At 42.0% G+C, this 18,913-nt stretch overlaps 1 protein-coding gene across 2 annotated transcripts in view; it reads right to left on the bottom strand.

Moving 5' to 3' along the window:
- Nucleotides 1–15,192, bottom strand: part of ANKRD50 (ankyrin repeat domain containing 50) — a 44,805-nt gene extending 29,613 nt beyond the window's left edge. The window contains exons 1-2 of one of the 2 annotated variants that reach the window (XM_009566196.2): nt 15,053–15,192; nt 12,407–13,677 (exon numbers count right to left, since the gene is read on the bottom strand). In XM_009566196.2, coding sequence (XP_009564491.1) covers nt 12,407–12,885 — 479 coding nt within the window. In that variant the 5' untranslated portion in view covers nt 12,886–13,677; nt 15,053–15,192. Of the gene's footprint in view, nt 1–12,406; nt 13,678–14,943; nt 15,023–15,052 lie in introns of those variants that run through there. The other variant, XM_054065686.1, reaches the window with a different exon arrangement.
- Between the last annotated feature and the right edge of the window lie 3,721 nt (nt 15,193–18,913).

The following is an 18,913-nucleotide window of genomic DNA, read 5'->3' as shown; positions in this document are numbered from 1 at the left end:
CGCTTCAATCTCCTTTCAGGTAGTTGTAGAGGGCAGTAAGGTCTCCCCTCAGTCTCCTCTTCACCAGTCTAAACAACCCCAGTTCCCTCAGCTGCTCTTTGTAAGACTTGTGCTTCAGACCCTCCACCAGCTTTGTTGCCCCAAAATGAAAGTAGTCTTTCACTTTCTCTTCTGGTTCTTTCCAATCTGACTGAAGCAAATTTATGTCTTTCCACTTGCTATTTTCTCCTCTTTGACATCAGAAATATGGTCACCAACAGACTCCTGCTTCTATTACGCTTTCCCAGCTGATGTTCATCTCCTATTTCTTTAGTTGTTAAAATTTTTCAGCTACATAGACATTATTGTTTAAATTCTAAGGCTTGGATTATTCCACTTGAAATCTTAAAGAAGCTTAGCTTACTCCATCTTGCTGGTCTGGAAGAGTAAAACACCTGTATTTTAGGAAAGACATAGTTTAGAGAAGTGAGACCCCCTCTTAGTTACTGATAACTACTATACCTTGCCAGAGCAGCTAATCCTTTAGATACACAAGATGCTCTAATAGGGTAGCTGGTAGGTAGTTTTATCCACAGTTCATAAAAGGTAACACCTCCATCAACAATCCTTTAAGTAGGCATCCTACTTGTAAAGCTATCATCACATGTAGTATATGTAGTGTGCATTTATTATTCCCAGATTTTTCAGTGGTTTTAACTTCTTCAGCTTATTCTAGAACGACAAGCAAGCCTGTGATATACAAAGCAACTCCTAAACGAGCTACCTTTCTTTTTTTAAACACACCAGTTACACAAGTTATTCTGACAGATTTTTTTTTAGAGCATTTAAATCAATCTTGACAGTGGACCGATATTTCCAGTTCTGCTTGTTTACCTCATACCTTTTTTCCATTAGTATAAAGACAACTAAGGCATTTGATCAGTACCTCACTTATCTTCCTCTCTGTCCGTCTCATGACCCCATACGGACAACCCTATTTCTTCTCCTCCTCCATCCTCAGTTTTTGAGCTGCTTTCTACATTGCTGTTATTTATATTTACCCCTGAGATTTGTCATGCACCAGGTGTTGTTTAAAAGCTCTCTTCTACTAGGGTAAAAAAATCATCACTTTTCTTTGTACTAAGCATCAATTAGATTCTCATTTTTGTTTCTAAAATTCAATCTCTTTCTTAAAAAAAAAAAAAAGAAGAAAAAGGTAAGGAGTGTCAAAAGAAAGTACACTTTACATCAAATACATGACATGAAAGCCTCAAATCAGACTCATTGAAAACTATTATTAGCTGAAGTGAAAGAATTGCCTATACTGCACCTTATTTTCCATATCTGTCAAGTCAGGATAGTAACCTAACTTTGCAAATATTCAAAAGTCCGTGGTTGAATGCAACATGTAGGAGTGGGGTACCACAATAAAAAAAAAAAATAAAGTGCATATATGCAACGCAATGTATTAAAATTCTAAAGTTATTTGAAGTTATTTATGAAACCAAAGGTACAAAGTGAAATACATAGCCTTTTCAGCTTTCCTTATTAACTAACTGATTCCTTAGTCACATAAAAGTGTTTAATAAAAATATATCTTCTCCTATGAGCAGTATTATCCAAACACATTAGTATGCAACTGAATCAAAATTCTTGTAGCATTGCAGGCGTTTGAATTTGTGGATATTAGTCTGCATTTTGGAGACAGACCAACTCCATTTCCTTCTTCTGTCTCTGGATTTATGTGCAACATAAACACAACTGAAGAAACAGACATTGCTTTCCATGTATACAATCACATCTGTTGACATGAAAGAAATAGTAGCCACAAAAAAAAAAAAGAAACAAAATAACCCCAGATGAGACAGGGAGAAAACTACACAGAATACATTCCATTATGTGGCTTTTGTCAGGCTGTGTTGTAGTTTACTGTCCAGCCAGCCCTATGTTCTATTATCCCATGACAGTGTAACAAAAGGCAATAGTGTAACGCACATGATACAAAACCAGACACCGTTATTACTGCAGTTCAATCTCCAAATGAATTAAACTTTTCCTATGCATTTAATTCCAAAAGGAAAACAACCCAACACATTCCTCATCGGGAAGCACAAAGAAGAAGTGCTGCAGAGGCTATTTCAGCAGTAAGCGGTTTCTCCAGAGCACAGGGTTCTTAAATTGCCTGGCTGGAGAACCAGGACAAACAATAATATACATTTTGAAAGCTGAATCATACCCTAATCAAGCTGGTCTATTCCTGCCTTTTGTTTCTCGCACATCACCACAACGCACTCCACACTGCAACTGTTGAACTGATTGCAGGATTATACCGCCCAACCTCATTTTCAGGAAATCCTCTGCACAAATATGAGATGAAAAGCTGTTAAGATTTTACCTCACTAGCCAAGCACTTAAGACAGCTTTCCTCCTATGTCTGCATTACCACATATCTTTTTCCATCTTGTTTTCTCAGGTGAAAGAGACTATCCTAACCTTTAATTGCACTGTCTTAGCCGAAGAGACAACAGATGGAGCAGAGTTCACGCGTCCCATTCCAAATCATTCTCCCATACCCCCCAAAGCAGAAACCACAGCATACGTTCCTCATGTATTACTCTTGGTCCATATTGGTTACCTTGTGGTTTGGGTTTCTTCCCCACCCCTCATCCCCACGCAGATACAGTTCCTCTTAATTTGACCCTAAATCTCCCGTTCTCTGTAACTTGCTTTAAAAAACATTGTTAGGTTAGCACCATGCGAACCTGATTCTGTTATCTTACAGCAGCGATGCATTTAGCTTCGCAACCGATTCTATAGCTTTATGGTTAGGCAACATCTATATTTAGCCTTAACAACAGAACAAGTGGCAACAACTACACGCTCCTCTTCCCCACCCCCCAACAATTTATACAGAAAATGTTTACAGTGGATGGCAATTTCATCATAATTTAAAATAGAAGGAAGTACTAGGAAAAAGTGTATACCTGAAGTCATAAAAAAATGACCTCAGTGTGCAGAACCTGCTACAAATCTTCTGGGGGAAGAAATAACCTTTTTTTCTTCCATTTTTTAAGAGAAAGTAAGCAAAGCGAGGCTGAAGCAAAGGAAGTGGCAACACTCTCCAATACAAAAGGAAGCAACTGAAATCAAACTGATGCAATACAATTGTCAATGGAATATTTAAAAGTTTGGAAAGCTTCCCAAAGTGTTTCTAGACTCATCAAAACTCGTGCGTGTTGGTATCACTGCCATCACGTACACCAGTGCAAAGCAATGTTAAATTCTTCTTACTTAAAACTCTGTGATGTTGACTACTTAAGTTTCCATCTGCTAGCGAAGGCAAAGTTGATAGTCCTTTGCTAAGTTAAATTTCGTATCATATAGGGAACAATTTTTCTTATCATGAATCAGCAGCACTTCACCTACAAACAGAGCTTTTTTCCAATGTTGAACTCTACTTCACGGAAGTGTAGAAAAAGGGTAGGCAGCTTAGTTATTGTATCATGCCCACCATCACTGCAGAACAGCTAAAGTAATTAAGAAATCTTTGTTTAACTAACTGCTTCAAGATGGAAATCATGCTGTAATCCCATTCTTAACAGTTTTTTTCCTCATGAGGTTCATTCATATCTGCCTATCTCCTATCAACATCTAAGACTTTTTGGTCCTTGCTTTGTGTGACGGTATCAGCAAACATGCAACACAAAACTTTGATCGCAATCGTTTTGCCTCTTCTACTTAACCATTGTGAAATGACTAAGTGACGAGGTACATTTCCCCATTTGCCACCTTTTCTTGATCTTATTTTCAGTTCTTCTGTCAAGCTCTCTCATCACATCTTGATGTCATCCAGTGCACCAGAATCTGCCCACCTACACTCTTCACAGCACCTCCTCTGCACTACCTTTGAACACCTATATATACTCAACCCTTCTTTCAACATATTTACTTAAATTTTTGTTCATCACACTTGGGTTTTTTCCGGATTTTTTTTTTTAAGCAGTAATTCTTCAACCATGAAGTGTTTCTGTATTAACTATTCAAAACATTCCATGATTTCTCACCATTCCTGGTGCACTGTACATATCGCATGGAAGAAACTGAAACCTCTTCAATGCACTGCTTCACTAACACTTTCAGGAGGTGATATTTCGATACTATCTTTTCCCAGTATATTAGACACACTAAATCCTTTCTGCTTCACAATCCACCAAATCCTCTTCATTTTTTTCATTAGAAAGGAAGAAAAGAAAAGAAACTTAAACCCTTACACAAGCTATGAACATGTGCATAGAAAACTGAAGGGAAGCAAAGTAATTAACAAGTGAGAATTGCTATGAAGGTCCACCTAACTAAACAGCTTATAGGAAAACACGTAAGGTTTAAGACTGAGTCACGTAGATTAAAGGCAAAATGTTAATGCCTACAGAAGTAGAAGACAAAAAGGTCTATGTAAGTTGTCATTATTAAAATGCCTCAGGGAAACTTTCTTATGGTAATTCAAACTGAAAAGGTTAAAACCTTAAGTGGTATTATGTTCAGTCTGTATGCACTGGTTCCACACAACGAAAGAAGAACATACAACTTGCTCTTGCAGAAACACTAACTGTTGCTATGTGACCCGTTAACTCCACAGATTTAAGTGAAAAGCCTAAAGAGAAACATGCCACAAAGTCCTTAAGCTTCAGGCAATGCTCGACTTTCTAACAGTCTACAGAACACCAGAACACAGTGCTTTCTATGAAACTTAGTGTCAGTTAAGATGCTCTGACAACAGCGGGTTTATGAAATATCAGTTCACCTTCTGCAACCTCCCTTTCACTAAGCTAGAAATACACGTTAAGTTGGCAGACTTTTTAACCTCTTGTGCATGCTCTTACAAAAATGTTTCCTCATCTCGCTCACAAAATGGTATGATTTTCAGTTGGTGTCCTGCCTGTCATTTTTAAGCATAAAATAAATCAAGTTACTGAATAATTAAAATGCAGACAAACATATTTACTAGAAGTCTCTATAATACACATGACAAAACCATAAATAAACTAACAGACTCATACCACCCAAAAGTGAATGTCTACACAGAAACTATTCGTAATTACTTGAACTACTCTAACTAGTACGCTACATTGAAGACTGGTACCATTTTACCACACATCTAGCATTAATAAACTGTAATTGCTCAAACCACAGTACACCACCACACAGGAGACGGTGCTAAGGTTCAGGACAATATATATATTTTTGCACTGTTCCTTAATTCTTCCACATAATCTGTCTTATTCACCATTTTTCTTTATTAGATCTCAAAAGATCTTTTGATCTCGCAGATATCGGCTTACATGTAGCTGCTTCCTCTAAAGAGTTGTGGAAGGCTTTGTGCTGTGAAGTCTGTCTGCTATTTTTAGTATTTTATGCCTCTCCCTACACAATCACCAAGTGTAAGCCCCCCACAGTATGACGATCAATCTACTAGGTAGATAAAGACCATAAAACCGATCCAGTCTTTCTGATGAAACCCACAGGAGTGAACTTTTTAATGTAAAAAAGTACCTCAGCCACTTGATGTTGAAGGTAGATATTTTTGACACAAACTTCCTTCACCAGAAATGAAATGCTAAAATCAAACTGTAATTACTTCATTACAACTGAGTACATCAGCGATAAAGACAGTAATAAGCTCCTTACGCTCTGGCATGACTATGTTTGATAGTTTTACTTTTTTTTGTTTTAAAAAAAGGAGAATTAAATCCTTTCATTAATCTAGCCTGAGATTACACAGAATTGAGAGCTTGTCATTCCAACACCCAACTTCTGTGGAATCTCAAACCAAGACTAGAAACCGGCAGAAGACTACATGGGAGAGACCACTGAGAATCTCCTCTGCTAAAGCACCGTTTCCACTTCTCCTTTGGCCCACTGTAGATGCTGAGATGTTGAACAACCCATGAACGCATCACTGGAAGTCTACAAAGAGGTACCTAACACAAAATAACTTGCTTTTAACCGAAATTGGCTTGCTTTTAACTGAAAGTGGTTATGGCTTCTACTAAAAACTGAATTCAATCTCGTACCAGATCAAGCTCCTCTGCGCTAGGATCTAACTAGCTTCAGGACTCTAGTCAAATATAAGTGAAAGATGTAGGAAAGGACAAAATTCTGGGGAAGTACAGAAGTAGAATGTTGCATATTTACACATTTATAGCGTTGCTAGGAAAAATTCCCTTTAGATACAGAAAACTATTTAGCTGAAGGATTTTTTAATGTCACATTCTTATGAGTGACCTCTGAGGAAAGACTACAAAGTTAGAATTATTTCATTTAAAGACGAGATGAAAGAGAATAAAGCAGTATTCAAATATGCAAGATGCTGTCGCAAAAAGGAAAGAAAGAATCTATTCTCCGTGTCTCTGGAGAACACCGTAAGTAATAATAAGCTTAGATTAGAGCAAGAAAAAAACCCTCAGGTTAGACATATGGAAATTTTTTTCTGATAAGAATTGTGAAGTGTAAGAGCAGATGATGCTAGCACCTCTCAAACAGCCTTGCTTTCTTCTGCTTGGGAAAGGGGATGGTAGACTTGATTTTCCGAGGTCCTTTTCCAACCTTCTCTCTCAAGGCTGAAATCAGTCAGTTGCACGTTTGAACTTTACGTGAGGTAAATGAATAAGCACACTGAAAGTTTAACAACTTTCTTCTTTAAAGGGTTTCGTAAATTAATTCATTATGCATTCAGATCATTCTTGACATGAAAGAGGATACACTTAGACCTTGGCTTTGTTTCTACCATTTATAGTTCTATGAAATTAGAGTCTGACAAGATCTACGTTCACACCCTCCACACAACCCTTGCAAAGCTGCAGCTACCGAGATTGTATTGGAGCTGTGGAAGCAGAGGGAAAGGCTGTGTAGGAGAAGATCATAGAAAAAGATGTAGATAACTTCCAGACAGTCTTTGAGACTTGGGAGAGATAAATCAAGACGTTACTTTTTTTATACTGAATTACTAATGTTTTGCAGGATAAATTGATAGAAATCTCAGCTTTTGAGCTCCCAGCAGCCCAAGCCCAGGATATCTGTAACTGTCCCCACTGTGCTGCCTCTCAGCTTATCTTTAATTTCAATCTCTCCTAAGCTCACGGTAAAAACAGACTTTCACAAAATGCATTCCATTTAAAAAATACATATAAAAGGAAGGAAAAGTAGCCCAAATATAACATGCTACCACCTCACCTCCTCTGGAGTAAAATTAACACTGCTTATTTTATATGTTATATTAAAATTATATTTTAATGTTTATTAAAATTAACACTGTGTGTGTTTAATTCACTAGCAAGGAAAACTGAAAGTTTGTGGGGTAAAGCATCATAGGCTAACCCTGTGAGACAGGATACTCTAATCTTTGTCCTCTAACTAATTTCTGGCCTCAGCCATTAAATTGGATTTGAAACTTTCTGTTAGGTAATGACAATGTGCAAGTAGACAGTTAGGAAGGAAAAGAAGAGAAAGAAAAGGACAGAACTGAAGAGGAGCTAGCCTTCAACTTACCAGATATATTCAAAAACATCTTAAGGTTTTCCAATTAAGAATAAGCTACTCCAAAACAGTGAAAAGTTCACTAATTAATTGTTCAATAAAGCCTACGTGATCCATGATAATTTTAATTACATTACTGGCTTCAAAGATTGTACAAGGAGTTCTAAGATGAACAGCTTCTTCACACTTCATCTGTAATCACGTACAACTCAATTTCTAAACCCGTTCCTTCATCTATGTTAAACAAATGGCAAGAAAAATGGCATTTCAGTACTGTAGATTTAAAGCCCCTGGACAACAGTCACAGAACATTTGCTGAACAAACCTGTGTTTTACTACACTGTCAGCCAAACAATCCAGAACTTGAAATAAAACTTGTTTCCCCTTATCATTCAGATAAGGGTAAAAGCTCTCTCAGTCACCTGCAGTTTGCAACTTTCTGATGATACATCGCTCTTGAGGGAAACAGGGAAGGAAAAAAAGTAAAGAAATTAGTAGCATGGAAAGTCAATAGGGGTGAAGGGCTGAGGTGGGAGGAAATCCTTGTTAACATTGGTTGATAATCCTATTTTTTCCACTCTGAATTCTGCTGCTTATGAGATTTCCATCACATTGCCAACCATGAAAGAGCAGCGGCTTGATCCTTTGGAGTTCTCCTCCAAACAGGTAAAGGTAACTTCACGTAGATAACAGTTATTGGCTCAAGATTTGTTGTACTTTAATACTGCCTAAACAATGACTCATATGAGGCGGCTTTCAATTTTAATCAATATAAATCCCTGCTTCAAACTTGCAATCAACATAAAGCCTTACATGAACTTTCACACTTTTTACAATCAAGTCTACAGATATTTACGTATTCTAGAGAACTATACAACTTACTACAGCTTCATAGAGCACTAGGGTGTGGAGAAACAGCAATATCCAACAATTCCTTATCACCAGATTTGGTGTGGATGCCTCTTGTCACCTGTCCAGCTTGGTTAACTCTGATGTTTCCCTTTTCATATATGAGTAGCAGAGAACAACAATTAGAAATAAAAAAGCTGTGATTGTCTGAGCATCTGAAAAAAACCCCGCAATGCTGAATTCAGCACAGAAAAAAAAAAAATCTGGTATCCCTTCTGGAAAGAAAAAAAAGAATACTTAAGTTCTGGGGCACAGTTTCCACTATATTGATTTTTGGTGAAGAAGATGTAACATCAACTTGAGGAAACTTTTATGAAGTTCTCATACGACCACAAGTTTGTTCAGCAGCTTTCTTCCTCCCCCTCCCTTTTAAATGGTTCTTTTCTTGGGTCCCTACTGATCAGGGACTGCTACTTGCGTGGGAATGCAATTTCAGCAATGCAAATAAGTGAAAACCTGAATTCAAAGCTTCATTTTCCCCCCAATAAAAATCTCTGATCAGACCACCTTACATTAAAGTAACTGTATTAGAAATAGTTCAGAATAAAGTTTTAGGACACTTCACAAGTAGATGTCTTTCTACAGTCTAGTCTCTACAAATTTCAGTATTAACCCTGGTTCACACGAGAGTTCCTCTACGTCCTCATGGCCTTGGGTAACTGATAGGTGCCTGCATTCCTACCAGTCACTGGAAGTATAAACTTCCTGCAGCAAAACCAAAACTAATCCGCTATTCGCAATCCTGGAGACAGTATTGCAAAATGTGGTTTATTCTGACTTTGACTTTTCTATTTATAAGGGGAAGAACAGCCCAATAGACCTTTTAAATCAAATTCTTTCAGTTTAACACTTCAGTTCTTCTTATTTTCGGAGTCTGTAACACTCTTTGCCATTTCCTTTATACCTTCTGCTTCACTTTCACCTAAAAACCTCAATGGGAAGCTTCAGCATTCTCCCTTAAAGACTACTTTCTGCTCCAGTACTGCATGCAGAGAAGTGCCTCGGAAGCACTGCTGTAAGCAGCAGTTCTTTCTCTCAGCTGTCAGGTGCAGCAACAAATGTTTATTAAATACATTTCACAGATCAACCCTTCCAGCTCTTCCAATCTGCAAGATCTGCCCCTGAATGAACTCCTAGAGCACACTAAGAGCGTAAACATATCAGAAATTTTTAAGAGTAGAGGAAAAAAGTCTTAACTCTCTAGGTCATCACTTGTACATACATCACTATGACCACCACAGTTGCTGAAAACCCATTTAAAACCCATTCTTCAGGAAAGAATTCAGTATTTCATCTAACGAACGTTATATTGTTTATAAACTGGCACATTACAAGGCATTCGAAAGTTTTTCTTTCTTACTATTTCTAGGGCAATTAGCACAAAAATAGAATGGTGTAATCCTGTTTAGGACTCATGAAGAGAAGTCTTTCCATTTTAGGCCATGAACACATAGCTGGGTCTGGAGCAGCCGTGCAAAGCGAAGCAAAAACTTGACAGCATCTTCAAAGAAAGATCTTTCCCCTCTTCTACTGAATCAAGAAGATTAATGCAAGGTAAAAAATCAATGGAGCACTGAGATGAGAGCTTTATGCTGTTGCAGTACTTCACACCACACAAAAGGCAACCAGCTGACTGTTAAGTCTTGCTAGAACTCATTTCACTTTACAAGTTTTGCTTAGCAGAAAGCATATATAAACACACAGCCCAGAACGATTAAGTGCTCAGTGATGTCTTAGAAACCAAGAAAAACACTATCATATTTTTGTTAAACATTTCTTGCACACTTAATACATTAACAAAAGTTCACTTAACAAATAATCAAGGTATTTGATGGTGGGAAGGGGGTTGCCAAGTCCCTCTTGTTTGTGGGCAGTGATTGTATCATACAGGCAGCAGAACAAGCTCGTGGTACTCTTGTCAACAGCCATCTCCTGGTCCCCCACCACAAGGCTGAAAACTTATATTCCCAATACAGCACCTTTTCTCCAACACCTCAGCTCCCTTAAATCTAAAACATGAGAATGGAGACTACCTGCCACAGCTGCTCTGGAGCAGGAGATCAGGGTAGGTGGGCAGCAAGGGAATACATCAAGGGCTCAGAAAAAATAAAAATCTCCTTGACTGAAGCTGTTGTAGAACCTAAGTATTTTTAGTGTAAAAATAAGAGTTCACAGTCTCTGCTGCAGAATTTGAGAAGAGAAAGACTAGTACCAGGCATGCCATACTTTATTTTTCCAGTACAAAATCAAGAACTCTGCATATTGACCTAAATACTCAGATAGCCCATCATTAAAGCCTGTGTTCCTAAGCATCAGTCTTATCTAAACAGCTGAGTCTGACTCACAAGTATCTTCTAGATTTCTATATTGCATTTTTGTCTAAAGACATTTACCTAACTCCTGTTCTTTGGAGTAAGGCAATCATGTCTAAAACAGAGGAAGGATTCCAGCTCTTGGAGAGAGCTTGCCTGTACTAAATTAGTAAGATTTCATTATAATGGACTTTAAAACATAAACAGGCTTTCTTGCTCACCAGATTAATCCACTTCCAGGATTTTAAAAGACTGCCTAAACTAGACGGCCAGTCTGTTATTCCATTTATAGACAATTTCACCCAGTTTTTAGTCATCCAAAATTGAGAGGGCTTAATACCCCTGACATTAGAACCTTCGCAGCTGCTACAAGTTTCATCTTCACTTGGTAACAAACAAAAAAAATCCAAAATTAGTCTTGGTTTAGACTATTTGCTTTAAGATACTAGACTGAGAACAATGTAGACACACATCCTGTTTATTCAGCAGGCAAGGACATAACAGCCGTCGGAACTGGAAGGCTCTTTTACACCATCATGACAATATGAGCAGGCACTACAGTTCAACCTCAGGACGTGTTTACCCAGTCTTAGTAGTCAGAAAAAAAAATAAAAGATTAAAGAGACAGATTTTTTTTTCATACTGCAAGCATCATCTAATAAAACACCAGGTACCACAAAAAGTTACATCGCTACACAATACTAAAGAACTTCCGTTTAACAAGTTTTCCAGGAAAGTTTTATACTGGCAACACAATCAGTTGAGGCTCTGTTGCTACCTGTCTGAATTTTCCTTCCTTGTGACCTGAAGGAATAAAGACCAATAGAGACTTGCTTGAGAAGGCTATGCTTAACATAGCACATTGTTCCAAGCAATCTACAGACATACACTCTTATCTACAACTAAGTATCCTTACAGAAACAAAATTCTCAGTGGCATTCTGAAGACATTTTGGTTTGTTAGTAAACAATGAGTAAAAACATAAATATTTTCATTCCGCTAAGAGAGTTGACAAACCTTTTAAGGGGCAGGGTGAGCCCTCTTGATAAATTTCTGATAAATTTCAACACTTTGGAGTACTTATTTTATAAGTAGCAATAAAGATTCATCATAATCTGTCCATATTGTGAGAAGTAACATAAGGAGTTAATTGACATTTTCCTATCACATATTTTTAGACAAACATAAAACCGATGTGCTGGATCAGACCCAGAGATCCATTAGTCCAGTTTCCTCTTAGACAGAGCACAACATCGGAAGCTTTTGCAAGAGTGCTATGAGGTCTGTTTCAGATCTATGAAGGACAGCTGTTCTCCCTTTATGGCACGTGAAGGCCACTGATCTAGATATCTTCCACTTCGAAGTTAACTACTCTGAAGTCTTTCCAAAGCACCAGTTACAACTGTGGATGTTATTATATACACGTAAATAAATTCACTATTAATAATCAATTTTGTTCACAAAGTAAATATTTATTTATGTCAGCTACAGGGACAAACTTAGATTTGCCCATCGTAGGTCTGCAAGCTCTGACAGAAACAACAAGCCATGAAGCAAGGACATTTCGAACCACCTGCATCGTAGACTCTTTGGAAGGCAGACCTAAACAGAACCCAGCATTTTTTTTGGGGGGGGTTTCATTTTTGATAGTTTTGTTTTAAATTTGTTTTTACCTTTTAAATGCTTCAGCAGGGTTCCTCTCGCATTCCCCGGCTTGCAAGAGACTTTGAATGGCAGGATCTCTTAGTTTGTCCTCATATCCCTGGATCAGTCCGCTGCGGCAGATCTGTGTAACTAAACCTCTAATAAACCCTCCGACACACAGCGTGTCAGAGTCTTGGGCCCTGCAGAAGTGGAAGGCCAGAGCCTGGCGATGTAAGCCTCTCTGTACGTTCGCAGGTGAGCTTGGCCACAGTAATTCAGTACAGAGGGCCGTCTTCCCACTACCGGGCCCTCCTACCAACAATACACCCCAGGCAGCTCCTTTCCCAGAGACAACACCAGTATTATTCCCAGAATTCGCTACGAGAGATGGTTTGTTGGCAGCACTACTGCTGCAGTTAGCTTTCTCCTGGAGGCAGTGCTGAAGCTTGTGGAAAACCCACTCCCTACAGTAAAACTGCTTTCCCTGCAGCAAGCTGGTTTGAGCCATTTTATAAAGCTTCTTCTCTTGGCTTTGTCATAAGCAGCAGTACACCTTCAACATCTCAGAGCCGGGAGATGTGCGTTCATCTTGCACAGAAAAGTCTTCTGCACGGAACTTGGCAGAGGTTATCAGTTGACCTTTCTCGGAGAACTTAACAGCCTCTTCTCAGGAAGGGCGTCACTCCATCTGTACGCTTTATTATGATTAGCATAACACAATCACAGTTCAGCTGACATCGTGAAGCGGCGTCTGATACCAACACTCAAGAATATTTCTCATGTGGCTCAAAAGTTCATACAGCTCCATGGCTGCATCTGTAGTTCAGGCAGTTGCGTGTGTTCCCAGTATACAGCAGAGACAATACATCTGGAAAAAGTGAGGCAAAGCCAGTTTTTCAGTGTATACTAAATGCCTTTCAGCTTTAGGCATTAATCTCTCTGGATATACATCCAGAAAAAGCTGTCCACAGTAAAACGTTCCCTCTGGGACTTTTAGGGAAAAAGTGATTTTTCTTCAGAGTTCTGTATACATACCATGAATGTGGGTAAGTACCAGCGGATAAGTCAGTTTGGACAGCGAGCTCTGCAGACTTGATACACCTGGACGAGCATCTGAGAAGTGCTTCAGATTGTTTCTTACGCGGCACAGGTGACAAGGAAAAAAAAAAAGAAACGTTTACAGCTTCTTATTTCAATACATTCGTGAGCGTCTTCTTCAGGAACCTGGATTCTTACTGAACCTGTTCTCAGGTATCTTAATCGCAAGATGTCAGAAGAGACAACATCTTCCCCTAGAGCTCTGAAATAAAGAAGACAGCACTTTTAACCCTACATGCAAGTCACAAATCGGGCAACTGCAAACGCAGACAACAAAGAGTAAAGTCAAGGGCTTTTATTCTTTATTTTTGCTCACGCTATTAAATCAAATCAACCTAAAAAAGCCGTTTTAAAGAAATCTCTTGTTACGAGGTGCGATTAGCCACAGCTAAAAAAACGTAACAAAGACAATAAACATATATGACAGCGGCTTCAAAGCCACCGGAGCAATAAGACCCTCATTTTCTCCCGTAGAGAACGGAAAACCCCCCCTTCCTGTCAGCCCCATTCCCCCTCGCGGGGCTCCGCCACCCAATCCCCCCCTCGCCCCGTTTCTCCCCTCCCAGCGACGGGGTTTTTGGGGGAAGTTTCTCCCAGCCGGGCTGGGGCCGCCGCTTCTCCGCTCGCTCCTTTGTTCGCAGCCGGGAGCCCGCAGCCCCCGGGGGTGCCGCTGCGAGCCCCAGCCCCGCTGCCACCCCCGGGTACCCCCTTCTTTCCAAACGAACCTCCTGTACCCCGAGATGCGCTTTAACACACCTCCCCCCCCCCCGCACACTCCGGTTTCTTTTCAGTCGAGGCACAGGCACACACACGGCTCCGAAGTCACTTCGGAAACCACCACCGCTTCCCTTGGAACACCCCCACCTTCCAAGTCATGCAACCCCCTAAAATCATGGGGAAACCCCCCAAATCAAGGGGAAACCCCTCCTAAACCACTGAAGCGCTCCAAATTATAGGGAGCCCCCCTAAATCATGGAAGCCCTCCAAATCATAGGGAGCCCCCCTAAATCATTGAAGACCTCCAAATTATAGGGAGCCCCCCTAAATCACTGAAGCTCTCCAAATCATAGGGAGCCCCCATAATCACTGAAGCTCTCACAATCATAGGGAGCCCCCCTAAATCATGGAAACCCTCCAAATCACGGGGACCCTCCCCCCAAAACCACTGCAACCCTCCAAATCACTGGGGAACCCCTCCAAATCATGAGGGAATCCCCCCAAACCATTGAAACCCTCTAAATCACGGGGAACCCCCCCTCAAATCACGGGGGACACCTCCACCCCCAAGTCATGGGGAGCACCCCCTCCTCCTCCTCCCTCCCCCCCACCGCCCCCTTGGCGGAGCACACACGCCCTGTCCCCCGCTCCCCTCCCCCAGCTCCGCACAAAGATCCCGGGCACGGGGGGGGGGGGGGCACCCCAACCCCGGCACTGGGGGGGGCAGCCCAACATTCCCCCCTCCGCGTACCGGTGTCAGCCCCCTGCCCGCCCGAGGCAGCGGGTACAGCCCAGCCCGCCCCATCCACCGCCGGGGAACGGCTCTGCCTCCCCGCCCCACCCGCTGCTCGCTCGCTCACCTCCAGCCGCCGCCTCCCCCGCTGCTCCAGCCTCGCGGCGCGGCGTCGCGCCCCTCCTCTTCCTCCGGGCGCCGCCGTGCCAGCTCCGCGGCTGCCTCCAGCCCCTTTGGCACTTCTCCTCCGCGCCTCCTTGACCCTCCCCTCCGACTGGACACACCCACTTCGTTCTGACCACGCCCGCTCGTCTAACCACGCCCTCCGTTTGGCCCGGCCACGCCTCCCATGCCACGCCCCCCTCGCCATAACCACGCCCACTACCCTGTCTACGCCCCTCTGATTGGTCCGGCCACGCCGGGTTGGCCGCGCCCCTTGTGTGGTCACGCCCCCTCAGCCTGGCCACACCCCTTCGAGCGGCCCTGTCACTCATCGCTGCCCACGCCCCATTTCATCTGGCCACGCCCCTTCTGACGACGCCGTTATGCCGCGCACCCACGCGTGGCCCCGCCCTTCTTCCTGACCACGCCCAACGCCCCGCCCCCTTCCCTCCAGCGTGATGTTTGGGGGGCGGCCGGGGGCGGGGGTGTGCAGCTGTTACTGGGGTGAAGTAGTTCTTTCGGCGGAGGGAGACAAGTGGTGAACGCGCTACTGCGCACCCTGCGCGTCACCGCCCCGGGCTTTGTCCCGGGCTCCCGCGGAGGGGCCGCTGCCGCGCGGCCCTGCAGGGGGCGGCAGCGCGGATCCCTCCGCCCGCCGCCGGGGCACAGCGGTGCCTGTTGAGCGGTGCCCGCCGCGGCAGCGCTGGCGCTTCCAGACTCATCCCTGCCCTTCCAGCGCCAGTGCCAGCTGATCCAGCCACATCCCAGCTGATCCAGCTCCAATCCCAGCACTTCCAGCCCCATCCCAGCTCTTCCAGCCCCAGTCCTGTGTCCTTCCAGCCCCATCCCAGCTGATCCAGCCACATCCCAGCTGATCCAGCTCCAATCCTAGCACTTCCAGCCCCATCCCAGCTCTTTCAGCCCGTCTCAGCTGATCCAGCCCCATCCCAGCTTTTCCAGCCTCACTCCTGTGCCCTTCCAGCCCCAATCTGAGCTCTTCCAGCCCCATCCCAGCTCTTTCTACCCCATTCCTGCCCTTCCAGCCCCACTCCTGTGCCCTTTCAGCTCAATTCCTGCCCTTCCAGCCCCATTCCTGTGCCCTTCCAGCCCCATTCCTGCCCTTTTAGCCCCATTCCTGTGCCCTTCCAGCCCCATTCCTGTGCCCTTGCAGCCCAATTCCTGCCCTTCCAGCCCCATTCCTGTGCCCTTCCAGCCTCATTCCTGCCCTTCCAGCCCCATTCCTGTGCCCTTCCGGCCCGAGTCCCACTCCAGGGCAGCAAAACTTGAAAAATAAAGTTTGTCTGGAGAAAAAACAGCAGTTAAATGCATCCCGGGATGCCTCACTTCTGTTCCCAACTCTGGTGTGGAAAGAGCGTGCGCGGAGCTGCTCTGCAAGACTTTATTATCTTTTTTTTTTAGCCAAGCACAGGCATAATAGCTTATTTTGCGTCCTGCCACACCATTGCCTTTTCTTGTTTTGCCTCACAGTAGCCCATTTCAGACAGGATTTCACCACACTGACGAGGAAAATACAGCCTCACAAAACACATGAAGCAATTTTGGTTTTTTTTTTTCCTCCTTGTCTTCCTTCTGGTGATGCACACAAGTCAAAATCATTTTTCCAAGGCTGCTGAGAGCACCAGGATCCAGTCCCAGGCAGAGGGTGAGCGAGCAGGCTGCACCCTTGTCTTGCACCACTTTAACAACCTCGAGCTTTACAATTTGTGGATCCCTACAAACAATTGGAAATACGGACCTTAATATGGAAGAAAACAGGGTAGAACTTGCTCCCAGACAGCTTTGGAAAACCCCATGAAGCTCCCTCTACTCATGAGAAGAAAGGGAGAGCTCTCCTTTATTTTGGCTGTGTGATAGCAAGAATTTTCCTTAAAATTTGCGCCCCTTGGAATTGACTGCATTATTTATGATAAGGCACTTTTCCATTAGCTGTTGGACCAAGGTCTTTATGATTACTAAATAGTGTCTTCATTTTAACACGGCTGTGTATGGTTTCATATACCAGGTAATTAAAGTATTGTGGAGTACCCATGGAATATATCCTTAAAACAGAGTGATTTAGGGCCCTTCAAGGAGTGTCCTGAGATTCTTTGTAGGAGCAAAATGAAAAATTAAAATAAATTCAGTTGGTATACTGAAGAGCTTAGAGAAAACAAGTCTGCCTACTCCTGAAAACCAGTAGAACAAGTTTGAAGAACCTTTGGAAGAGGTGAATTACAAATTTGCAAAGCAAGTGGGAGTGGGGGAGAAGCAGAAATAAGGTTAGTAGTAAGAAAAAGCTACGTGGTTGGTTTGTGTTTTGGGTTTGTTTTTTAACCTTTTCCTTTGGTTGGGGTTTTTTTTTGACCATGCACTTTAGGCAAATAGTCTTCTCCAGGTTTTTTTTTTTTCTCCCAGCTGCACCTCCCTTGCATTTCGAAATGTTATGGCAACTCAAGACTTCCAAAACTGATGTTAATGCAAGTACCAAGAGACTTTGAACTTTAAAATCTTCTGTAATATATTCTGTTTGGGTTTTTTTTGTTTTTGTTGTTGTTGTGTTTGTTTTCTTTTAACAGTAAAGGAATAGAGATAGATAACATTTGGAGTGATGTAATTACACGCCTGGTCAGCTGAGTTGTCTGGAGACAAAACAGAGGTTGACAGAGGGAAAGAATTGTATAAAATCCCCACAAGAAATACTACAGATTCAACACCTTAAAAAGACACATCTTCGGCACAAACATTAGACTGGTAGGTGATCCAGGAAAAAAAAAAAAGAAGGATTAAATAGGACAATGGTGAGACCTAGGGAAAATGCAGCTTCCATTTTTCTGATGGCTAAAACCCAATTTACATGAAAAGGTGCTCTCAGATTTCGCAACATCCAATATGATTATAACCCAGCAGGAACATGGTTTACTACAACCAGAGATATTTAAATGTAATCACAATGGATTTCTAGCTAATAATTGCAAAAATATTGACCTTTCCTTGGTAACATAGACATCCTACAACCAAAAATATGGCAATTATTTGACTTCAGCATGGGACAGAGGACACAAAATGACTACCTCTCCAAAAATAACTTGTGAGTTCTGCATCTAAGCAAAGTTTCCCTTTAGGATATCACTTCTACGACTAACATGAGTGGTATTAAGTACTTGTGGGAATGACAAGGGGAAGAAGGAGAGAAGGTGGGAGAGGGGAGTAGAAGTAGGAAACAAAAATGTAGTAGGTGTACAATGTAATTATACCCTTATCGCTGGCAGGATTTTTAGTCTTTCTTTCAAAAGAAGGCGAAGTATTGCAAGATTCGAAGTATGAACTGCATACTTCTTTCCAAAAGGAAGTACGTGTGACCTAAATGTTGAGGTTAGTAGTGGCCCTACATTGACCCCCTGAATTATCATTAGGAAGCAAAAGCATATAGACACTTTTGATGATAAATCTCTTTAAAAAAAAATCCTAAAAAAAAGGTTCAAAGGGTTAAAACCCCAACATTGCAGTGAATTAAGAGGCACAGCCGCTCAGACTGGGATCTCCCATCTGTACACAAAAAACTAAGATCCTGAAGTCAACCTTCAAAAGCGAGGAGGGCATTTTGTTATCAAGTTTATTTGCATAGTACCTTCTACATATAATGTGACAGCTCAGATGACATCATCCTGGTGAATTATTATAGCTAAGAGTAAGATATTACTGATACAATTGTGCAATGCTGTAGTTAATGAGACAGTATCAGGATAAGAACCAAACCTTATTTTGTGGTTTTGTATAACTTAAGTTTGACATAGATAGCAAACCAACCGTGATATAATTGGATGCA

This window comes from Cuculus canorus, chromosome 4 (genome assembly GCF_017976375.1).
Source record: "Cuculus canorus isolate bCucCan1 chromosome 4, bCucCan1.pri, whole genome shotgun sequence".
NCBI classification, from domain to species: Eukaryota; Metazoa; Chordata; class Aves; order Cuculiformes; family Cuculidae; genus Cuculus; species Cuculus canorus.
Note: the sequence above shows the minus strand (reverse complement) of the source record. Positions and strands in the feature narration are given on the sequence as shown.